The sequence below is a fragment of the Musa acuminata genome, chromosome BXJ3-10 (assembly GCF_036884655.1).
Source record: "Musa acuminata AAA Group cultivar baxijiao chromosome BXJ3-10, Cavendish_Baxijiao_AAA, whole genome shotgun sequence".
Lineage (NCBI taxonomy): Eukaryota > Viridiplantae > Streptophyta > Magnoliopsida > Zingiberales > Musaceae > Musa > Musa acuminata.
This window is the reverse complement of record NC_088358.1, coordinates 29,024,465-29,047,057: the sequence shown is the minus strand read 5'-3', so window position 1 is coordinate 29,047,057 and position 22,593 is coordinate 29,024,465. Positions and strand designations below refer to the sequence as shown.

The window sequence follows — 22,593 nt, the reverse complement described above, 5'->3', positions numbered from 1 at the left end:
AGACATTATAAGCTCCATAAATTTTGTGACATTATAAGAGGAGGCACGTAGGACCAAACACACGAAAACAATCATTCAAATAATTAAAACAATTGATGAGATACACCAAATGATTTGATTAAAGAACTAACAATAATGCCCATAAAAGAACTTCATATTAAGTAGACTTTGAATGGAGGGGCTCCTTCTATCCAACATTTGTCTTTATTCCCTCCAACCATAAGCAAGGAGCCATGCAATCAATCCCATATAAGCCATAGTATTTGGTAGGTTAGGTTCCATGGCATGCCTACTTAAACTAATGCTCCATATCCTCTTCTATCATATGCGTCATGCAATATATCACCACTGCTTAGTATACAATATTTTGTAGGTCCTCATTTGCCTTTATCAACAGTCAAATATCATAGAGAGTTATTGGGAGAAGTAGGAAATGTCTTGGGTTGAATATAGTAAAAAAAAAAGAGAAAATAAACATTGCAACGAATTGACAAAATACTTTAATATAAGAAAAGATGGAATGATAATCTTAAATAGAAAAAAAACACAAGCACAAAAGGCAAACAGTTGAGTCCGGTGGGGATATCAGCAAGTTGCGAAGGAAAGAGAGGGCTTCACATTGAGTGGTCTTGCAAACGCAAGGAAAGCATCCAACCACAGTCCACTACAAGACACCAAGATGAGAGAAAGGTTGTCAGTCATGGAGTCAGAAGCCACCATGAGAAAGTGATGTGCATTGGAGGAGGGGGAGGGGGGAGGAGGAGAATGAGAAGACACTCTCCATCCATGTCAATGGCCACACCCACCACCATGCTTGACTATGCTTGATGATGGAATCTTGGAGGCAATTATTGATGCTCTTAGGAGTTCTAAACACCATATTTAGGTTTGGTTGTCTGTTTTGAGTTGGCTTCGGACGAGTGATAAGTGATGGAAGATTATTAAAGCTCCAATAATTGTGTATAAAAGGATCCTTTGAAGGGAATTTATGCATCAATATAACATGTATTGGACTCACATAGCAACATAGTGTGGCATTGAAGTAATCGTATAAAAGGATCCTTTGACGGGAATTTACGCATGAATACAACATATGTAGTGGACTCACACAGTAACGTTGTGTGGCATTGAAGTAATTATACCGGTTATTTGTCGGCAGCTCCAACATAGAAATATTTTGACCATCAAGGACAGCTTTTTTGGCTTAATTTACGGTTAACCACGGCTAGTTTGTTAGTAGATTCGGAGAAGTTGTAGGGGTATTATAATCACACGGGGGCGATATATTCTGTCGCCATATCCACGCCTGCCAACACCGGTTTACTGCTGCCTCCCCTGTTCTTTCTCCGCTCCCCTGGCCGAGCTCGTCCACCGATCATCGAGCAGAATTGGCTTTTTTTTGTTGCTCCACGTTGCTTAGAGCGAAGAAATTTCAGGTCTCCTCTGAGAAATCGCGACTCTTTTTCGTTTTCTTTGAGAGCGGGCTGGTAAAATTTTGAAGCTTCTTTCTTCCGAGTTCATAATTTGGTTCCTCTCCAGTAATTTCTGATGGCATCTTGGTACTCTGCATCATGTTATATTGTTATTTCTATGATAAAAATCGATTTTTTCTGCTGATTGCGATAGATCCTTGGCTTTTTTCGGCGGAGTTGGTTGACCTTGTAGCTTTTCTGCCCCCAGTTTTTGGTTCATCCGTTTGTTCGATGGAGCGCTCAGTCGAGTGGTTCCAAAATCATTTCTTTCTATCTTTCGAAGTGCTTTGATCTTCTGTATCCCATGCTTTTGATGTCAAAAGAGCGATCTTTTTATCTTCCTTCTTTTGTGTTTCAAGTGGTTCGAGTTCTCGGCATTCTTTGGGGGGGCAATATATCTTATTTACTGAGCTGGATTTGGGTGTTTCAGCGATCTAAAGCGACCAAAGGAGGCGACGATCGAAGCTGTCCTGGTCAAAGAGCGGAAGCAGTATGCGGTGGCTGTGTCTCTCAGTCGATGTTCTTCGGAAAGGGGTCTCCTTGAACTTGTACTGTCGGGTCATACTGTAGCTCGACTTGCCTCTCCTCTGGCTCGCTCTTTATCTCTGTTTCTGGTCTCAAAGCACTCTTGTGTTTCTCCTCCGAGTCCTTGTTGCTTTCTTCCTCAATTCTACCGGGATTTGCTCTTCTTCTTTCTGTAGATTCATCTGGTTTTGTTATTCCTGTCCTTTTTCTCTGCATCGCTTTCGGGTTTCTGGTGGACTGGTTCGATCTTAAGCGCAAGAAAGAGAAGTAATGGTGTGCCAAGCTGCGGCTCAGACGAGATTCCGAGCATTGAAACATGAGAGTGGGATTGCTGGTAGCTCCACCATAATCGTTAGGATCATAGCTTGCTTCCAGCCATTACAGGATTGCCAGGTAAAGAAGCATTATCTTCGATTGCTACAGACTAAACTTCAGTGGCTTCTAAATAATCATGAACTTTGATTCCTCGCAGGCCGAGTACTTCCGCCACCTCCTCAAGCCGGTCACGTAGATTAGCTTCTGTTTGCTTTGCTGAATAAGGCTGTGATTATTGCAGTTGCTAGTAGATAATCTTGTGGAAACAACATTTGATCTTTGCTGATTGCCACCGGTAAATCCTCTGGAGCCCTGTAAAGATCGATGCTTATCTGATCAATCTGTGGATTGAACTGATGGCTCTTAGCTGGTGTTGCAGGTGCTTGCTTTGTGGGGAGTCACCGATGAAGAAATACCCTGATCCTTGGGTCAATATGCCGCACTCAACATGGCGGTTTAGTAGCTTGAACTCTGCTGCTGATCTCCAGAAGCCGGATATCAGCCGACAGAATGCGCCATTCAGGGCGTTCCCTAACTACATCAACCCCTTTGGCTCCTCCTCCTCTGGTAACGCTGCCGCACCGTTCCCTCGGATTCCAGCGCGCATATCCGCTGAGACCATGCCGACTTTGAATCCTCCTGCAATCCCCACCTTTGGCACACCGGAGTTTGCTGGATCTCACAAGAGATTTATGGGTTTCAGTCAGTCATGGGATCAAACAAGCTTAATTTTCAGCTCATCATGGAACCCATATCTGACTCTTAATCCGACAAATCAAAGCCTGGACCTTCAGGGGAGCAACGAAGTGGTTTCCGTTGGACACGGAGGAGAGGAGATGCATGAAGATACCGATGAAATCAATGCACTTTTGTACTCAGACTCCGATGATGAAGATTACGGGGAAGAGGAGGCCAGCACAGGGCATTCCCCGATCGAGCCAACAGCAGGGAGCTCATCGGAGGTAGCTAGCTCTGTCCTCCCTGTCAAGAGGAAGAGAATTGATGTGGATGAGCCTGATGCTTTGCTTGCAGACACAGCAAGCTCCCACCATCATGACCTTGGTTTGGAATTCAGGAACAGAAATACCAACACCGATGGTGAATCGAGCTGTGTGAGGGGAGAGGACCAGGACCAGGACCGCAAGCGGATTAAGAGGGAGAAGATACTAGAGACGGTCAGGGTTCTCAGGAGGATCATCCCAGGTGGGAAGGGAAAGGATGCGGCCACCGTCCTCGACGAGGCCATCTGCTATCTGAAATCTCTCAAGCTGAAAGCCAAAGCTCTAGGTGCTACGCCACTGTTGGAACTCCGGTAGCATCCCCATTATCTTCTCCTACGTATAAATATTAGTATTGCAAGGTGGTATTAACCGTAGTAGTAGTGGTGTTACCAGTTCTCTAGGTCAATGAAGAAAGAAGGAAAAGGGAGAAGGCAATGAGTTCTCTCCACACGGATCCAATAATTGAAGGTGTGAATCAGTACCGGAAGACCACAGCTTTGGTGGAGCGTGAGAACTCTCAGTGTCATTGCTTTGACGGTGGGTGAGTGAGGAAGATATCATGGTCCAATAAAGCATAATTACGTACTAGCCATGGAGGATTCCTAATCGATACAAAGGGAGACCGAGAGAGGCCCCCCCCACCCCTTCCTTTTGACCAAAAGCGAATGATGTCGGGCATGGAGATCGCGCGTGTGCCATGGATTCGATAGAGTGGGAGCGCGCCTGTGCATGCGCGGTCGTTGGGTGGGTGGTGATCGCTCTTCCTCTTCCATGTTCCATCTTTTCATCCAGCTTTGTGCTGTAGTAGTAGTAGTAGCTTTAAGGGAGGGTTTAGAAACTGGAGGAGATTGCAGCTTGACTCTACTGTTGCATTCCACGATGACTTTGATGCTTGTTGACTTCATGATTAGCTTTGTTAAAGAAGGGTGTTTGGGGAGGACTGTGGACCACTCTGTGAGCTCTGTTCCCAATTTGGGAGCCAGGCTGAAGTCTTCAGGTTCAGTGAGGAGTGCCATGCATTGATGTGGGGCTCTGCTCGTGGAGCTTTGTGATTACTACTGCTTCCTTCTCTCCTTCAGCTGCCACAGGCTTGACGTTGCCTGTGGTAGCTTATCCTGGTCCTCAAGAGGCTCCCATGGCAGCATGGTGCTGCAAGTTCATAGATCTTAGGAGATCAGATTGATGCATGGCTTTTGTACTGCTTGAATATAATTTGATCACCAAAGTGGTGAAGACAGGTAGAGGACGTCCTGTAATATGGCTACATATCAGATCTTTAGCGAATACTAAACATATAACTCAAGTCATAAGCCCAATGACCTGAACTCGTTGTTTTAGTGTATCAGAGGCTTTATTGAACATAATATGAAGAGAGAGAAAGGGGGGGGGGGGGGGAAACTTTGCCCCACACAGCACATGCTATAATACCAAGAAGATGGTGGTGAATGATGTGGGCAAGGTCAGCATCTCACAAAAGTATTTATATGTTATTATATTTGTTTGAATATAAATGCCACGAATTATATTATATTATTTTGTTGTTATGAATATAAATATTTTTATCAATACATCAATCGGTACCAAATTGGAGTTTTATTTTTTTTTTATGAATTTGTTTTCTTGTTTTAATATATTTCATGCACTGGAATAATTGATAAGGAAAACGATCGTGCCCTGCACGTGACATGACCTTGCTTATGAGCATGAAAAAGCTTCTAATAATAATAATAATAGTCTTATATATATATATATATATATATATTTATGTGTATATATCAGTCACAGAACAACGCGCTTTGAAGAAGCAGATCTCGCGAAGCGAAACGATCGGCAATGGAGAAGGGCGAGCAATCCGCCGAGTACGCCCCCTACCCGAAGCTCACTCCCGAAGACGTAGCGCCGCCTCCGCCGCCCCCTGTTGGCCACCTCGACGCCACCACAGTGCCGCCCGAGTCCAACCCCTACATCAGCCCTTCCGCCACTGCGCCGTCCTCGATCTTCTGCGTCTTCTGTATTTTGAGATCATTTAGATCGTTCTTTTTGGTGGATCAGATGCTCGATCTTGTTCGAGGAAGGTATACTTCTTTTATTCATCGATTATTTTTTTAATGTGATGTATAGATACGATGGGCACTGTGCGCGATGTGCTTGACAAATTTGGGAAGAAAGTCAACGAAGCAGCGAAGAAGACTGAGGATTTGGCTGGGAATTTTTGGCAGCATTGTAAGTCGTAAGATTCTGCTGCATTATCTTGACAACTGGATGTACTTGGTATGCACACAATGTACTTCGTTCATGACCTTTGTTAAGGTACAAGATATATGGCGAGGAGATTAGAGGGACCTTCTAATTCAAATTGGGAAATTTAACTGTTGGGTTACAGATTATGTTAGGATACATAAACCCACTTAGGGTTACTTCTCTAGGGTTGCATATTTATGTTAGGATAATTAAACCCACTTTATCGAGACCTCGATCCAAATGTAACCCTAAGAGTAATTGTTGGTTAAAGTTGGGATCAAACGAATCATATCAAGAGAGAAACATGGTTTACGTGAAGTACATAGAGATTTCAATTTTGTTGTTGCTGATGCAATATAATCATAATAGAAATGAATGTTAATCTGAACAAGCGCCTAGTAGTTCATTGGTTTAACCATGGGATCCATTATATAAATGGTAATACCTAAAAAACAAAAACAAGGAATTAGTTTACATAAGTAAAAGTTCCAAGATATGATAATGGGTTTGTGCTTGAAATTTTCCTTTTCTTTACATGGTTAATTGATAAAAAGATTTTTCAATTTCCAAGTTTACTAAATGTTCCACTTCTTTGCCAATCTGGGAATAATGGATTAGGGTAAAAAAATTAATATATAGGTACCTTGATAAAATCTATTACTGTGAAACATTGGAATGTTGGTAGAAGACTTTTGTATTGGACAACTATGTTCAACCGAGACACATACCAAAGGGTGGGTTTGTTTGACTCATTTGGATCAAGGACAGAAAATCATCAGCAAATGAAAATAATAAATATGCAGTCAAATAATATTTTTTTAATTTTCTTTAGTTGGCTGTATTTAATGCTGAAAATCCATCATAATGTTACAAATCATCTGATAAGGCCAGTTAGGCTGTGCTTAACATCTTTGCTTTTGCTTACTTTCTGAAGCATGAAGTGGCTTCACAGTCATGTCATGTTCTTTTGTGCATCTCTGCTAATTATTAACCATGAGCATCTATGATTGATTTGTTCTGCATGCTTTTCTTCTGTGTCCTTTTTTTTTCCCTGCTAGTGGAAGATTTAATTTTCTTCCTTGTTTCAGTGAAAACAGGGCCTAGCATTGCTGACGCAGCCATGGGGAGGATTTCTCAGACTACTAGAGTCATAAGTGAAGGGGATTATGATAAAATATTTCAGCAAACTTTTGAGACATTTCCTGATGAGAAACTTAAAAAGTCATATGCGTGCTATCTTTCGACATCGGCTGGTCCTATTATTGGGGTTTTGTATCTTTCGACTGCCAAACTTGCATTCTGTAGTGATAATCCCCTATCATACAAAGTTGGAGATCAGACTCAATGGACATATTACAAGGTACTTTGTAAATTACTCTTTTGTGTTCAATCTGTAACAAAGTTACAGGGGTTACCCACATTTAGATTAAAAGCATTTAACAAGGAGCTCAATGTTATAAGATTTGCCCATGTTTTGCTTCAAAATGCTGGTAACCAGCATGGTACATTGGTGTGTTCATGTGTACTGTGCTAATAGTAATACATGTAATTGGGGGCCATGGCATTGATGACAAGCATTACGGTGCTCAGTACACACCACTGCTAATGCTGTAAATCATGTCTGATTCAGTGCATCCTCAGTTTGCATTATGGCAATAGTTGAAATTCTTGAATGTTAAAAGGTGGTAAAATTATGGACATGTAATTTATAACAAAATGTAGTTATTCTTTTCTTATGCTAGATCTTTTTGTTATTGTTATCATTTTGCTGTCATTATTCGTTCTTTGAACATTTTTCTTCGTTCAAGTTCACTTCACGAAAATGAGCTGGGGTCATTTTGAAACATTAGTCTCTCTATATCTTTTTGTGTCATCGTGTTTCTTTATTATTCTTTTATTTTAATATATGTGAACCAGATAAGCCAGATATACTGAAGATCCACCAGAAATCTGGTGAAAAACCTTTGTAATATATTCGCTTTCTGATAACCTTATCCCAACCAAAATTGTTCTTGAAAAGGCTATCATGTTCATGACTAAGCTTGCAATTTTCCTACTGCTTGGAATCCATATGGATCATGTATTAGCAGCTTCAATCTTCTTGGCAAAGAATAATGATACATGATTCATCTGATACTCTTTTTTCAACAATGCCTGTATGAATGATCAAATATTAATTTTCCCTGTGGCTCATAATATTAAACATGGGTAATGCTTTAGACCAGATCTGTTCTCACTTATGCTCCTAGGGGTCATTACTTAAAATTTCTTTTAGTCTTAGAAGCCACATGTAATGAAAACACTCACCGGCTGAAGAAATTTATATGGAGGATAAGGATCCAACAGTTAACTTATATTTTAGAAGATGTTAAGATGTTTCATTTATCCATCGTTGTCATGCAATTTTGACCTACTTGTGTGGTACTTAGGATGCTTCATTTGATTTTGATGGTCAGGCTACTTATGACCACCTTAATTCTTTGTTAATTTTCCTGCTGAGGGATTTTAAATTTTCATTGGCTTTGAAGAGGCAAATGTCTTAAATAAGATGCAGCTGTGTATAAGTTTTGCTTTAAGACAACTTTGTTGGAGGTTAACAATAATAATGAGATATTTACCTGTGTTCAAATTTTCACTGATATTTTAAAGAGAAGCGAGAAAAGATCAAATATTATAGGCCACTATTTTCATACATTACATTGATTTTTCTCCCCATTTTGTCATCCATGAAGGTGGTAATTCCTCTGCATCAGATAAGATCAGTCGATCGTTCAGCGAGCAGAGCAAAGCCAGGAGAAAAATATATTCAAGTTGTCTCTATCGACAACCATGAGTTCTGGTTCATGGGTCTTGTGAACTATGATAGTGCTGTCAGAAACCTACTGGAAGCAGTGCATGGTTCTCGTCTCCAAGTTTAGTGATCTGTTCGGATTTGGGAAAGCAATTTTCATGAAGGTATGTGTTTTTCATTTTATGGTTTGTTCATTCTAAAAATTATCATATACTTGATCACTCCAGTAAACCTTATTCTTGCTGCTGCGAAACTGATTGATAGTGGTTGTATGATGGTTTTTGTGTAATTGGTTTAAATGTCCAACAGTTCATGCTTGTTAGCAGAACTGTTGTGCCTCAGATGCTCTTTTCCCCGCATCATGAACAGTTTTGTCTCTCAAGTTCTTCACAAGATCAGGAAGGAAGCAGTTGTCATCGGGATACCGTATCATTTCTGCAAGAACCGAGGTGGTTTAAAGGCATTTTACAGGTCTTCTTTCAATATCGAGTTGGGGAACACACTAGTACATATTCTTTTCACTTGGGTTTCTGATGACTCGTTGGACTCTTGCAGTTTCCGTATACAAAAAGCAGGGATCATTCCACCATGTGGGGCTGCAATCAGGTGAACCCTAACGCTAGTGAAACAATCGATAGCAAAGAAGAAAACCAGGTGCCAGGTACGTGTTTCTTGACATGTGTTTGTTTTCAAGGTAGTATATGATTTGGGTAGTAGACGGAAGATGTTACCAAAGGCGCGCGCGCGCGCACACACGCACACAGGCTTTGTATCGTAATCACATCAGGACGTGTCCTCTTCCTGCCAATGTCGCATCACCCAAAGTTGCACGTGATTTCGTCCCTCTCCGATACCGCCTCTCATCACACAGAGAGAGATATATGTGCACAATGTTACTAGTCATAAAATGGATCTCTCTCTCCAAAACTATAGTCTCCTATATTTCCTTAAAAAATATTGTAATATAATCTTAAACATTAATAATATTCATTTTAGGCCCTTTATATTTAAGTGTTTGAGAAAATATGAAAGAGTGCCCTTAGTTGCTATGACTAGTAATGGTTAACCTAAGTTTATTTAATTATTAATTATATATAATATAAATGATTTTCATAATTATCACTATAAGTTTACGTTTGTTTTTTTTTAATCTCTTTTAAACTTGAAAAACTTGCATATGCATGTTGTAGTTATTATTCATTATATATGATAAACTAAATATTAATTAAAATTTGATTCACAGTAATATAATTTAAGACTTCATCATAGTGCTGAAAATGTCATCCAGTGTTTTTGAGGATGACATATGCAAAAGGTTCTTAAATGCGATAATAAAATATACAATAACTAATACTATTTTCTTATCAGAACATATTTGCCGTAACTATATGGACTATTGATGTTTGCAATGATCCATTTTTACTCTCCGTGAAAACATCGAGTTCCGGGAGGAAGGCAGCGTACGGGGATTGGGGTCGCCAAAGTTACCGGTATTCGACCGGGGAAGGCGGGCTCGACCGAACGGGGGCCACCGTGCGGTTCGCCATTGTCGTCTCGCTTGTGTACCGTGTGGCGTGGGAAACTGGGCGCGTCCGACGAGCGCAATGCGACGAGCCCACGCGTCCAATCATGGCCGCACGATTTGATCAGCACTGATCTGCGTCGGCCGACAAAAAAAACGATTCCCTTCTGTTTTATTCCCCTAATAATTACAAAATATATAAACACCTCAATAATAATAATAATAAAATTCGAAAAGAAAGACATGGAGAAAAAGAAGAGACATAGTGAATATGCACGTGGTAATAAATTTGCATGATCGTTGTTCTCTTAATTATCGCATATAAACTATTATACGAAATACAGTTTATCAAATCTAAAATATCATAAATCGAGAATAGGGTATATACCTTTTGCCGTTATAGGTCTCTATATATCTGCACGTGGGAAAAAAAAAAAAAAGAGCATTCTCCTCTCTTTTTACTACTCTTTTCGTGTTATCATATAGGTGAGTAAGTTGAAGGAGGGACGTCCCTTCCACCGAGATAAGCTTCGAATCAGTTTAATTAGAATCCAATTAAATCGATAATACACCTTTATTTTAAGATATTGATTCACTTAAGCACTAATTCCAAAAAGTTTATGTTTAATTTGATGGAAATAGATATTAAAACTTGGTGATCGGTTTCTCCATCGAGAAGAAAGGCGTTCCTCATGTGAGACCAAACCAAAGAAAACAAAACGGGAATGGAGAGCGAAGAAATGAAAACTTAGGGGAGCGGAGTGTCGTATGTGAGCAACAATGGGAGTTGGATGCATGGATTCATTTTACCCTCGCCGATGTTCGGCCACAAACCAAAGCCACAGCATCTGCCTCGTGAGGCTCGATAACACAGGGAACATGCGGCATCAACCAGTACATCGACTCGATCAGATTTAGTGTATCATTTTACCTGCTTCCCTCACCAACCCAAACCTGTTCGACCAAATTCCACCGTTGTTTGGCTTCACCTGCCCACAGAATACAGTGCTGTTTTGCAGCCTTTGAGGCTCCGCTCTCACACTTGAAACCCTCACTGATTCTACAAATCAGTGCTGTTTCTCGTTAATGCGACGGGATGTTCTGAGCTATACTCAAATTTTCTAATGGTTGATGAATCCATCTTTAGTTGCAAGTGCCCAAAAAAAATAAAGAAAAATTCTTTCTTTCTCTCTCTCTCTCTTAAACATCCACAACATAAGACCAAATGAATCCATTCCAAAACGAATAATTTCTCGGATTAGATTACTCACTGTTTAGTTGAATATGTCTGAACCGTGTGGCACCGGGCGACATCCACTGATCATCCAAGTAATAACATTTTACTAGGCTGCACGGACCTATGAGATAAAAAAATATACATATTAATATAAAAAACAAACGTGAAATAAAATATCATCATGGCACCCAAAAAAATATATGTTGAACAAGCAAAATAACAATTCAAGAACTTACTGGCACAAAAAGATACACAAGTCTCTCACTAAGCATCCACATTTTTTTGCCTTGGCTGCAAGCTGAGGAATGCAAATGTTGTCCAAGAGTAAAGGCTAATGATCCAGTCAATTCTAGTTAGTTAGTCAGAAGACCTTGTTTGAAGGTAGAAATCAAACATCCCTCACACATCTCCAAAGCTCAAGAAATCTATCCCAGGAGATTGACCAAATTGCTAGATCAAATACAAATTTAGGACAATAGTAATTACTATACCTTATGCTTTAGTCTTCCTGTTTTAGCTCAGAAAGCACAGGGAATATACCCCCACCTGTGAACCCTTGAAGCACATCTGCAGAGTAGGTTGTCAGAGCTCGAAGGATTCAATATATGCAAGTGTCATAATCAAATACCTGGCAATAATTTAATCCTGAGTAAAACCTAAGCAAAAAGGTAAAGAGAATCTTGAGGAATCAAATCCTATGATCAAATCAAACTTAATTGCGGGGAGAGCGAATCCCAAACGTAACAGCAAGGAGAGAAGACAACACAGCAGCTCACCGTAGGCTATTGACACGACCCGAGTACGTATTCCATCGGTCAAAGAGAAGAAACAAGTCCTCAGGATCAGTATCCCATGGAAGTGTGTCACAGGCCACATGGGTTTGCAGCATCAGTGGCAGTACTTGCTGCAGATGATTGCGGAGAGGGAGGAGGAGGAGTGAGAACTCAAAGCTAGAAGTTGAAGCTCACATGGCCTCACATCTATCCTCCCGCTGCAGACAGAAACACACACACGTCCAACACCAGGCAGAATCTTCTGAACCCCTTCATTTCTTTCACTTGTGTCTCTCATCAGGCCCTCCAACTTTTCCTCTCTATTCTTGATGATGCCAACCTACTCCAGCAGATGATACAAAACACTGACTCTCTCTCTCTCCGATTAATCAAAGAAAGAGGAGAAGAAAACATGCATACCTTGAGTCTATAAAAGCGCAACCTTTCTGACACCTCATCAAGGAGAAGGTTTGGTGGTGAGCTCCTTGTAGGAAGAGAGGAATGGCCCTGGAAGCTGCGGCTTTCCCTCAAGGCATCTTTGGCTATGCTTTCGATGAGTGGTGTGCCACCGCCGCCGGAGGAGGAGGAGGAGGAGGAGGAGGAGCATGGGGCAGTGGCTTGGGAGGACTGCTTGAGGCCGAGAAAAGGATGGGCGGTGGCGGGGATGGGACTTGGGATCCCTCCTCCTGCTCCTCCTCCTTGGCACAACATCTGCAGGAGTGGAAGGCGAATTCCCCGTCGACGAAGGTGGGCGGCCGGAGGAAGAGGCGGCGGGCGAAGAGCGTCAAGAACAAAGAGGAGGTGGAGAGCCAGAGGATGACCCACATCGCCGTGGAGCGCAACCGCCGCAGGCAAATGAACGAGTACCTGGCCGTGCTCCGCTCTCTCATGCCCTCTTCCTTCGTCCAAAGGGTGACAGGCTCTTCGCTTCGTCCTTCTTGTCACTTGGCTTACGTGGTCCTCATTTGATGCCGCCAATGTGCAGGGTGATCAAGCATCGATTGTCGGCGGCGCAATAAACTACGTCAAAGAACTCGAGCAGCTCCTTCGATCACTGGAACTGCGGAAGCGACTCGAGCAACGAGCGGGTGCAGCCGGCGTCGCCGCCGCCTTTGCCGACTGCTTTAGCTTCCCCCAGTACGCCTCCTACTCAGCCAATGGGGGCGCCACCGACAGCAGCAGCAGCAGCAGCAGCAACAACAACGACAAGAAGAATCACGGCGTCACCGGCGCTGACACTGCCTTTGGGAACAGCGGCGAGGTCGAGAACCGAGCAGCCACCGCGAACATCGAGGTGACGGTGGTGGAGAGCCATGCGAGCCTGAAGGTGCTCTCGAGGCGGCGGCCGAAGCAGCTGGCGAAGCTGGTGGTGGGGCTGCAGAGCCTGCGGCTGATGCCGCTGCACCTCAACGTCACCTCCCTCGATCAGATGGTCTTGTACGCCTGCAGTCTCAAGGTAATGTCGGAACATCTTACTCTCCCTTCTCCGTTATCTTCTGCAATCTCGTGGAGTTTGTGCTCATCTCTTCTGAACCTGCTACGCCTGGTTTCGATCTGCAGGTGGAAGATGATTGCCAACATACATCAGTGGATGAGATAGCAACAGCAGTCCATCAGATGTTGTGCAGGATCGAAGAGGAGGAGACATACCTTTAGACGACTCCATTTGCTTGCCACCAAATAGGAGCCTCTCATATGATTTAGAATCTTGTACTTGTAGGACAGAGCTGTTGATCTCAGTTACTTGGGACTTCTGCATTTGATGATGATAACCTGAGTGCTTTGCTGATCTGCTTGGCAAAAAATTATCAACATAAGAATAAACCGAATACATGGAAGTCTTTGGATTAGGTTAAAAGCTGTGCAACATCGAGAATCTTACCATTGGATACAGTGATAACATAACTAAGAACAAAGAATTTGGATTCCTCTTTAGATTATTTTTCCTTCAACCTTTCTTTTTTGCATTTTGATGAAAGAATTTATTCCAATCAGCAGCTACCACCATGAATCATACCATATCCAGAGAGTCAGCTCAATGGTCAATTTTTCTTGCTCCATTGATTCAGATAAGTTATGAGGAACAAGTTCACTTGCATGGAGCTCAGTAGGTATGCTTGTGTCCTCAGAAAAAGCCCAACAGAAGAAATGACACAATGCTCGAGGAATCTGTAAGATCTCGAGGGACAGAGATGATAGAAGGCCATAAATGATAATGCAGGAGTAGACAAACTCAAAAAAGGATGGATATAATGAAAGAAAAATAGTACCAGTGTCAGTGTTGTATAACCTTGTGGAATTTGCTTTCTTTTGTTTGATGTGAGCCGTTCTGCAAAGGGTCTGTGGAGTAATAATGATCCAGAGGTGAGAAAAACCTGCAACTGCAAGACATATCCTATCATAATATCAAAAGGAGAGATGCAAAGGAGAACAAATAGTCATTTTTAGGACTGATTTGGCTTCCAATTGATGTATGAACTGACCAGGTTGGCAAATGACCTCTCACTGGTTCACATGTTGCTGATTCTGTTCTCTGTCACACCTCATATAATACTGGAGATCCAATGGCAGCAGAGGCAATCTTAGTTGCTGTCCAATCCACAAGCAAGAGTAGTTGCTTGTCAGTTGATCCAACATGGAAAAGTTTGGTGCATCTCCATTGTGTCAGCAAGAAACCAACAGTAGTGTCTCAAAATCTGATGGCATCAGTGTAAGGGAATAAACTGTCATTCTCATTGACATAGATTGCATCAGTATCAGATTGGCATCTCCCTCTGCTAACTGTCTGTATGATAGAAAGGAAATGGAGTGCTTAAAATATGAGTAAAAAGCAACATTACTATGTGATAATTGTAACTCTTTCTGCTACATGTTGATGCGATTGAGATGAAACTTCAGAGTTTAGATTCACCTTCCCAAAGACCAAATCTCATGAATTCCTTTGAAATTGTAGAACTGATCCCAAAATTTTGAATTGCAATTAGTAAGATTACTATGTTATTATTCTAACTCTTTCTGCCTCATGTTTATGCAGTTGAGATGTAATAATTTTTTTCAACAAATAATCTAAAATTAAGAGAAAAAACTGAGCTGTTCGGAGAAGCAGCAGAAGCCACTTGCAAGAACAGCAGGAACATTATCATTTTAACATGTTCCCAGAGACTGAGCATATTGTGTATCAAGAAAAACTTGGCAAAATGAAAAGGAAACATGGAATACTTGCTACTATTACATGCAAATTCTAAAGTACAAATTTCAAAGCAAAACTTATATTTTCAATGATGTATTACTGGAGCGAAGAACCCATATAACATTCAGAATTGCAGATAATCACCAAAAAGAACAACCGCATGCTAAAAACTTCTTTTACAGTCAGGATAAAGACAGATAAAGTCATTCTGTCAATGAGCATTATGTAGGCAAGGGTTGGAAAACTAATCATAGATCTTGTAAATAGAATGTTCTGAAGCCTACTTGCAAGGAACAGCTCCGTCAGCCAAAGTAGCATTTCACTATACACAATTGGTACTGGAATCATCTGCATCTGACTAGTAATAATTTACTTAAGGGTAGGGAAAACTAATCTCTGAAGATGTAGAGGTGCAATCCAAGATTTTCTAAACAGGCTGGGGAGAGTCAACTAACAGTCCAACCTGAAGGCCGCCATGAGCAGTACAGAACAAAGAAGTGGTTGAAAAGTGTTAATTGCTTCATGCATCATCATGGTCTACTAGATCTAATCAAACTACTCGGATAGGAATTAGGTTCAGTGGAAGAGTAAAACAACAAAGTTATAGGAGGAAAAAGTCAAGCTTGACTGGGATACAAGACATAATCAAATCCAGTAATGGGTCTGCTTGATAAGTATTTGAAAAGTATTAGGACTCATCATTAAAACAATTGATTCTTCAATCATGCATGCAAGCTGTACTGGCAAAAGGAATTGATTCCTGAGAATTATATATAGTCAGAACTCAGAACTGTGTTTTCTTCTCCCAGACATAGGTCTCTTGCAACAATTTGTTCTTGCTAAATCTAATAAATTTTCTTTACAATTTGATATTATTCTATGTACTAAAGATTTTTTGAAGCTACAAGTGTTCTTACTGTAACTGACAAACATAATTGGACGAACAATAAGACAAGGAGTATTCTAGGAATCTTACAAGACCAAATGCCTAGACATTAAGTTTTTAATTACTTATTCTGGAATCCTCTTAAATATTATTTACCAGACTAGGTTATTTCCTCAAGGGCTAAGATATAAATTAGTTTAGAATGATAAGCAAACAGTAGATACATGAACATAGGATATAATGAGAAAACTTAATAACAGAAGAACATACAGTGACAATTTATTGTCAACCAACATGATATGCAATCATCTAGCGAACCATGCAGCTTGACTATCCTCCAATAGATCAAATTCCACTAGGTTGCTTTTATATGTACGAAAAATTATCGAGCCAAGGGATCAATAAGGTAGGGTCCTCGTTAAGTAGCATATAATTTATTGTCATGGCTAATAGAATAGCACACACCAACAGCAATGACTTATACTCAGTACAAAGCATCAAATTAGAGATGACATGATTAACATAAGTAATAAAGAACACAAAATGGATAGTTCAAATTTGTTTTCCTGTAGGCAGCATTATCCTCACTATTCTTTTCATGCAGCTGAAAAAAAACTATGTTTTTTTCTTGAAAGAAAGAATGGGTATAGTACATCATTAACTGTCCGTAGGAGCTATCAGGAAGTGAAGTACCTCTTCGAAAAACATCAGTGTTGCGTGCTCTGGCAAAATTGGCAAGATTGTATGCTAGTGTTCTCGTCCCTGGGTACATAGCTTCAACGAATGAAAGACAATAAACTAGTTCTGTGTAATCAACAGAGAAGAGAGTAAACTGAAACCACTAATACTCTCTAGTTGCTTCCGATTGAAAAAGATATATATATCAGTAGGATCCATCACTCAATTTCATGGAAACAACTAATGTTCATGGTGACTGGTAATCAGAAAAAACAGAAGGTAAAGACTGTAAACCATAAGAGAATAAAGAAATCAATACACAAAGTGCATGCATGAGTTTTATCAGTAGAGGATCTTGGCTTTTCCCGCAAGTGCATAAGCTACTGAGAACCACAATTAAGTAGGCGAAGCATAAAAAGAAGGGCAATAAACTCACTTATTAAGCGGCATCTTATAATCAGTGTGAAGTCTTTTACAATCTCGTAATATATTCACAATTAATGGACACATAAACCTTACAGAAGTTCAACTTACGGAAACTTATCATCCAGTCATTGTGCTGCGAATTCAACCCAAAAATCTACCTTCTAGCCTTAACCATAACTGATGCAGTGTATCTGACAGGTTCACTGTTCTCTGTTTCCACTCTACACACACAGACTCAAAACAGTACAGAGCAGCTCCCAACTTGCTGAGAACCACTGGTATATTAGATATTCCGCATTTCATGAACTTGATAACATACTTCAGTAATAGGACTATTACAGTGGAAGAACAGAGCTCCGAGCTCGCACGTGTCTTAGCAAGAAGAAACCCCCACTGGCACTCGATGAAGATCTTTCAGTTTCTTTCTGCAAGGTAGTAGTGCCACTGGAAGCAGTGCCCTGCTTTCTTGTGGTTCTGCTATCCCACTCCTCTCTCAGGGAGGGTTCCTTTGTGTTACCAGTAAGACCTTCTACCAACTCCGATCTGTGCAAGGAAGGAGCGTGAGTGAATGAATTCATCGAAAACGAGCGCCGAATAGGCTCGAACCCTTGTTCCCCAATATTGCTAGGCACTCGCAGCTCAGAATTTGGGATATGGTCAGTCACGATTGGAACTCCAGCTCCAATTTCCAAATCTTCGCCCTCCGTTTCCACTTGTAAGACGCCTTGACCAGATCCCAATTGGCGGCCGTCGATCTGATTGCTATCCAGTACAGCAGAGGGGATCGAATTGGGATCCATGCCATCTAGGGAAAAATCAGGGGAGGACAAAGCGGAGGAAAACGTGGGAGAAATTGTTCCAGGATCGGCACCGCTGGGGGCGGAGGTTGGGGCCACGATGGGCGCACGGCAGAGGGGGCAATTGACGTGGGATCGGAGCCAAGTATCGATACAGCTAACGTGGAAGGCGTGGCCGCACTTGGGAAGGAGGCGGAGGAGCTCCCCGTCGCAGAATTCGGAGAGGCAGACGGCGCAGTCAGTGGGGGAGTCGCCGAGGACGCCGTCAGCGGCCTTGTACGCCCAAGCGGTGATGGCCCCGATGGTGGACTCGTCGAGGCCGGTGGTCCTGATGTACCAGACATGGTGGTCCACCTCGCCGCCCCCGTTTTCAAAAGGGCCGGGGTCTTCCGTGGTGGAGGCGGCAGCCAAGCGACCGCGTCGGCGTCGGCGTCGGCATCGGTAGATGAAGATGGTGATGAGGACGACGATGACCGCGGCGGTAAGGAGGGATGCGAGGGCGATGGGGAGGGCGGGGAGGAGGGTGGGGTGGTGCCGGGAGGGAGGGGGAGGCGGAGGGGGAGGGGGAGGGGGAGGGGGGCAGAGGGGGTCTGGATCGTGGAAGTCGTCATCGCCCGGCTTTAGGAAGAGGAGGTGGCGATCAGGGCGCGACGCCATCGCCCTGCCGATCATCCGCACCCAACACCGGAAAAAGAAGACGAGGACTTGGTATTTGACTGACTCAGGTACCGTCCCCGGCACTCTTCGTGTTTTTTCTTTTTTTTTACTCTCACTCAAATAAAAATAACCACCAGGTGACGACCCTCAGGGCTGCATTCTTATCGTGGCTCCCACCCACCCAACCAACCAACAGGAATGCGGGTAAGCGGGAGAGCAGTTAAGATGCCTTCGGCCGTGCTTCCGACATGACCAGCACACCCACCAAAGTCACACGAGAAGCTGTCTCCTTTGAATTCAAAGTAAAAATATTTCTCACCACAAATTCTTGGTAAATTCTGCTCCTTGAATTCTGCAATGCACTCAGCTTTTCCATCACAATCCCAACCCTTCACTGCCATCATATTTGATCTGAAGCCTATATATATATCCTGGTTTCTAAGATCACAGTCAGATTTCTATGGAGAATGATTAGCTGCACATATAGAGAAAAGGCTTTACCTATGTAGTACTATTTTTCCTATGAATTAAAGGTATTATGACTATGTGCCTAAGTATTTGGTTTCAATGTTCATGTAAGAAATGTAGAAATTTACATACGAAATATGATCAGAATAAAAATAATAATAAAAGTTGCCTCTTACAGAACTCCACAGCACATTCCAGAAGAAAAAAGATTACCTCCAAATAGTATTCAGTCTGACCGTTTATGCAACTGAGAGTTTTCACAATATCAATAGGTAGTAAAGCCACCATTTGTCCCCAAGCATCATGTATGGAGTCAATCATATCATCTCCCAACATGATCTGCAACATCCATATACTTTCCTTACTTCATATGGAACTGATCAAAATCAAATAAATAAAAGAGAAAGAATTTCTTTTATATTTTGTACCTCTTGCTTTTGCATCTTTCCAAAAAGAATTGATAGCAACATGTTATCAAGAACTTAGGAAAAGCACCCTGCATTTATGAATCTGAACTTTATATATGAGAATAATCAATTACAGCAGATATATAAGAGGTTTCACCTTTTTTTTTCTCTAGTTAAGTCACATCAGTTATACGTACGCTTCATTTTTAATCACATACACATATTCTTGAAAATATAAAATAGGGCAAGCCCAGTGCATTAGGCTCCTGTGATCTTGGGAGGGTTAACGTAAAGCAGATAAAGATTCTCATAAAGGAAAAGATCTTAAACAAAGTCATAAAGAATCACAAAGAAAATAATTACCAGATCAATAACTTAACAACTAATGCTGTTAGGAAGATGATGAGAAACAAATTTCTTTAAGGTAACAAATATAGAACAAGGAACATTATTCCATAAATTAAGACAAGGCAAAGCAGAATTTGTAATACACCACTTGAATATACAAACTCCACAGCTGTAGTAACTAGTAATTTTACCTCCACTTAGCAACAAATATTTCAAAGCTAGCCGATTATATCTATATGATTTCAAATCCATATGAACACAAGGAATATATTTCAAGGAACTAACATGCCATTCTTTACAAAACATGATACTAGGCCATCACACCTACCAATAGCTTTATACTCCACAATCTGTGAAGAAATTATGGGCTGGGAATAAATTTCCATGTCACTAGTAAAATATGCAACATCCATGTTCTCTTTCAATCTTTCAAGATTGCCCCTCAGCGGAGCCAGACTCGGCCTAAACCCACAGCAAATCTCCCAATCCAACCATGATGGCAACCCTGATATCAGCAGCTTCTTCCGACTCAAGGTTCTTTGCTCATATGAAAATATTGCATCCTGTAGCCAAATCAGTAGTACTCCATTCTTCTCAGAGATGGATATCAGCCTAGGAAGCCCCATATCAAGACCATAAGGCACTCCTACAGGAAGGATGTATTCCTGCTGCCAATAGTTGTTAAATTGATCCTTAAGCACCCATACCTCAATGAGAGTGCGCTTCCTAAGATCTACCACAGACAAACACCCTCCCAGCTCGGAAATACTGAATCTCAAACCAAAATTTGGGTGAGGTGTCATTACCGATTCCTCTTTTCCGATATCAAATGATATGATTCTATCAGCACCAGAAAAATGTGGATGTACTAACCAGTGCAGATGTCCATTAGCAAACACAGGCAGACCATACGGAGGCTGCTGAAAGTCTCGCACTGCTCTCCAAGACCCTGTTGCACCCAAGTTGTATACCTCAACCGAAACCTTAAGATTAGCATCACCGTGTAAAGATCCTTCAGAATATGATACACGAACAACTTTGTATGTCTCTGACGTAGAATCAAACCCAAAACCATAGACTATTGTGAGAGGCTCTGGAGGAAGAGTTGTACCGGGTTTCGGTAGAATGACAAACTCGATTGTGATAGGATTACAGACCAGGATACGCTCATGATCGAATGATGCAAAACACAGGAAGCCATTGCAAGCCCCTACTAAATTCAATGAGCAGGAACCAACCAGATTACTGATGGAATTATCGCTAATGTGGAGATGATGACCCCTGAGGCTTATTGGGCTTATGCTGATGATGTTCTCCTTCAGTAGACGGTGGGACAGAATTAGTAATGTAGGGTCACCAGCTGATTTCTTAGAGTGGAGGTACCCGAACTCTGGACTTTTTATCACATCAAGCCATAACTTAGATACACAACAAAACCGAAGAACAGATTTCAGGGGCAACCTGGAAAGGATGCAGAACAAGATGTCACGGGGGAAAGTGGCCATTTTTGCCTGAATCTTGTCCTCGGATGATTCATAAACCATGCTCACATTACTTTGCTTCACAAATCTAGACATTAATGTCATCAGTTCAACAGACCATATAACACACAAAACAAAATCATAGAAGAAAATTTAATGACAAACAGGATCACTATTCGAATAAGCAGAGCTATTATTGAAGAGCCTGAAACTTTGACCGACAAGAAAGAACTCTCTAAAACCAATGCAAAATTAGGATAAAATTGCATAAATTTTCAGCTTCATTGGTTGCTACCCATTACTTTATTTTGGAGCATGGTGGAAGAGCTATAGTGATCAATGGTTCGGATTTCATGCAAGATTCAATACTGGATACACATGTATATCTACACACAAAACGAAACCTCGAGAAAATCAATGACAGACAGCATTTCTCTTCCAAGAAGTGGCTATTATTAAAGATCATCAGACTTTGGCAGGGAAGAAAGAAACAATTTGAAATAATCATGCAGAAATCAAGACATCTCTAGATCTAAAACCAATGCTAAATTGCTAAATTTGGATATGATCGCGTAACTTTCAGCTTCATTGGTTGCTACCCATTACTTTCTTTTGGGGCAAGGTGAAAGAGCACACACGTCGTAGTGATCCATGGTTCTGATTTCATGCCAGATTCAACACTCTACATACATGTATACACGCACGCACATACAAAACAAGATCTCGAGAATGAACGACAGACAGCATCCCCTTCCAATAACTGCTATTATTCAAGATCATGAAACTTTGGCAGAGAAGAAAGAAACCCTGGGAAATATTATGCAGAAATCAAGATTGCTTTCGATCTAAAAGCAATGCTAAATTTGGATATGACCCCGTAATTTTTCAGCATCGCAAGTGATCCATGTTTCTGTTTGATGCGAGATTCAACAACAGCAAGAAAAATCTTGAAGAAGACAGCGAAAGATTCGATAAGATAATATTCATTAGAAAAAACCCTTATTATCACAGATGAAAACACAGACCTGAAACGAAGCAACAAGAAATTCCTTCAGCGAGTGGCTGCTAGGGATTTCTCCCGCAGAAACGATTCATGATCAAGGGAAACAATCGAAGACATATGTTGAGTCAAAGCAGAAACATGGTACTCTTACTCTTGTTCTTGCTGTTGACTGCTACTGCGCTTCGTCCTCTTCTTGTGCTGGCGCCGTGGAACTCGACCATGGTTTGATCTTATCTCTCCCCCGTGTATGAAAAGTTCGATGTCAAATCCGTACCTTTTGAGTTCTGACAAACCGAGGCATCATACGACGGCTTCGACGGTGCATCATCTCCAGCCGTCCACTCGCTGATAGACGGCTTCCCCTTTGCCGGCCCA

The 22,593-nt window shown here is 41.5% G+C and overlaps 4 protein-coding genes across 36 annotated transcripts; 3 read left to right on the top strand and 1 right to left on the bottom strand.

Annotated features, from left to right (window-relative positions):
- Positions 1-1,308: 1,308 nt before the first annotated feature.
- Positions 1,309-4,616, top strand: LOC135584289 (transcription factor bHLH144-like). Of its 3 annotated transcripts, none has more exons than XM_018819758.2 (5): positions 1,309-1,436; positions 1,903-2,390; positions 2,470-2,607; positions 2,692-3,624; positions 3,707-4,616. In XM_018819758.2, the coding sequence occupies exons 4-5, from the start codon at positions 2,717-2,719 to the stop codon at positions 3,720-3,722; spliced, it is 924 nt and encodes a 307-aa protein (XP_018675303.2). In that variant the 5' UTR covers positions 1,309-1,436; positions 1,903-2,390; positions 2,470-2,607; positions 2,692-2,716; the 3' UTR covers positions 3,723-4,616. The 3 variants fall into 3 exon arrangements, with proteins under 3 accessions (XP_018675303.2, XP_018675304.2, XP_009380227.2); XM_018819759.2 differs by having other exon boundaries at positions 1,347-1,487; XM_009381952.3 differs by lacking the exon at positions 1,309-1,436 and having other exon boundaries at positions 1,494-2,390.
- Positions 4,617-4,662: 46 nt separating this feature from the next.
- Positions 4,663-9,376, top strand: LOC135651305 (GEM-like protein 1). 5 transcript variants are annotated; one of them, XM_065171303.1, is made up of 7 exons: positions 4,663-4,772; positions 5,099-5,324; positions 5,435-5,536; positions 6,643-6,914; positions 8,287-8,509; positions 8,655-8,816; positions 8,901-9,364. In XM_065171303.1, exons 2-5 carry the CDS (start codon positions 5,147-5,149, stop codon positions 8,470-8,472), a joined length of 738 nt encoding a protein of 245 aa, XP_065027375.1. In that variant the 5' UTR covers positions 4,663-4,772; positions 5,099-5,146; the 3' UTR covers positions 8,473-8,509; positions 8,655-8,816; positions 8,901-9,364. The 5 variants fall into 5 exon arrangements, with proteins under 5 accessions (XP_065027375.1, XP_065027376.1, XP_065027374.1 ...); XM_065171304.1 differs by having other exon boundaries at positions 5,093-5,324; XM_065171302.1 differs by having other exon boundaries at positions 4,664-4,772; positions 5,122-5,324; positions 8,655-8,794; positions 8,901-9,376.
- A 1,598-nt stretch (positions 9,377-10,974) lies between these two features.
- On the bottom strand, positions 10,975-22,526 carry LOC103968657 (RING-H2 finger protein ATL52-like). Of its 27 annotated transcripts, none has more exons than XR_010501778.1 (12): positions 20,063-22,481; positions 19,193-19,318; positions 16,647-16,715; positions 14,361-14,662; positions 14,148-14,258; positions 13,760-14,046; positions 13,528-13,667; positions 12,298-13,431; positions 11,881-12,217; positions 11,596-11,671; positions 11,341-11,435; positions 10,975-11,225 (listed from the first exon to the last, which is right to left on the bottom strand). XR_010501778.1 is itself a non-coding variant. In XM_065171006.1 (3 exons), the coding sequence occupies exon 3, from the start codon at positions 18,524-18,526 to the stop codon at positions 17,393-17,395; it is 1,134 nt and encodes a 377-aa protein (XP_065027078.1). In that variant the 5' UTR covers positions 18,527-19,318; positions 19,408-19,475; positions 22,370-22,468; the 3' UTR covers positions 17,044-17,392. The 27 variants fall into 27 exon arrangements, 5 of the variants coding, with proteins under 5 accessions (XP_065027078.1, XP_009380216.1, XP_009380220.1 ...); XR_010501776.1 differs by having other exon boundaries at positions 11,341-11,402; XR_010501789.1 differs by adding an exon at positions 19,408-19,475 and having other exon boundaries at positions 11,341-12,217; positions 16,647-16,757; positions 19,193-19,334.
- Positions 12,379-13,666, top strand: LOC135586878 (transcription factor bHLH94-like). The gene is made up of 3 exons (XM_065171007.1): positions 12,379-12,789; positions 12,863-13,333; positions 13,438-13,666. The coding sequence occupies exons 1-3, from the start codon at positions 12,379-12,381 to the stop codon at positions 13,531-13,533; spliced, it is 978 nt and encodes a 325-aa protein (XP_065027079.1). The 3' UTR covers positions 13,534-13,666.
- Positions 22,527-22,593: the final 67 nt, after the last annotated feature.

Bases quoted from the DNA above. Each gene is read 5' to 3' on its own strand.
- LOC103968657 (XM_018819605.2), bottom strand. From the start codon at position 21,320: ATGACATTAATGTCTAGATTTGTGAAGCAAAGTAATGTGAGCATGGTT.
- LOC135586878 (XM_065171007.1), top strand. From the start codon at position 12,379: ATGGCCCTGGAAGCTGCGGCTTTCCCTCAAGGCATCTTTGGCTATGCT. The intron at 12,790-12,862 runs GTGACAGGCTCT...GCCAATGTGCAG, and splicing joins CCTCTTCCTTCGTCCAAAGG to GGTGATCAAGCATCGATTGT. The intron at 13,334-13,437 runs GTAATGTCGGAA...TTCGATCTGCAG, and splicing joins TGTACGCCTGCAGTCTCAAG to GTGGAAGATGATTGCCAACA.
- LOC135584289 (XM_018819758.2), top strand. From the start codon at position 2,717: ATGAAGAAATACCCTGATCCTTGGGTCAATATGCCGCACTCAACATGG.
- LOC135651305 (XM_065171302.1), top strand. The intron at 5,325-5,434 runs GTATTTTGAGAT...TGTGATGTATAG, and splicing joins CTCGATCTTCTGCGTCTTCT to ATACGATGGGCACTGTGCGC. The intron at 5,537-6,642 runs GTAAGTCGTAAG...TCCTTGTTTCAG, and splicing joins TGGGAATTTTTGGCAGCATT to TGAAAACAGGGCCTAGCATT.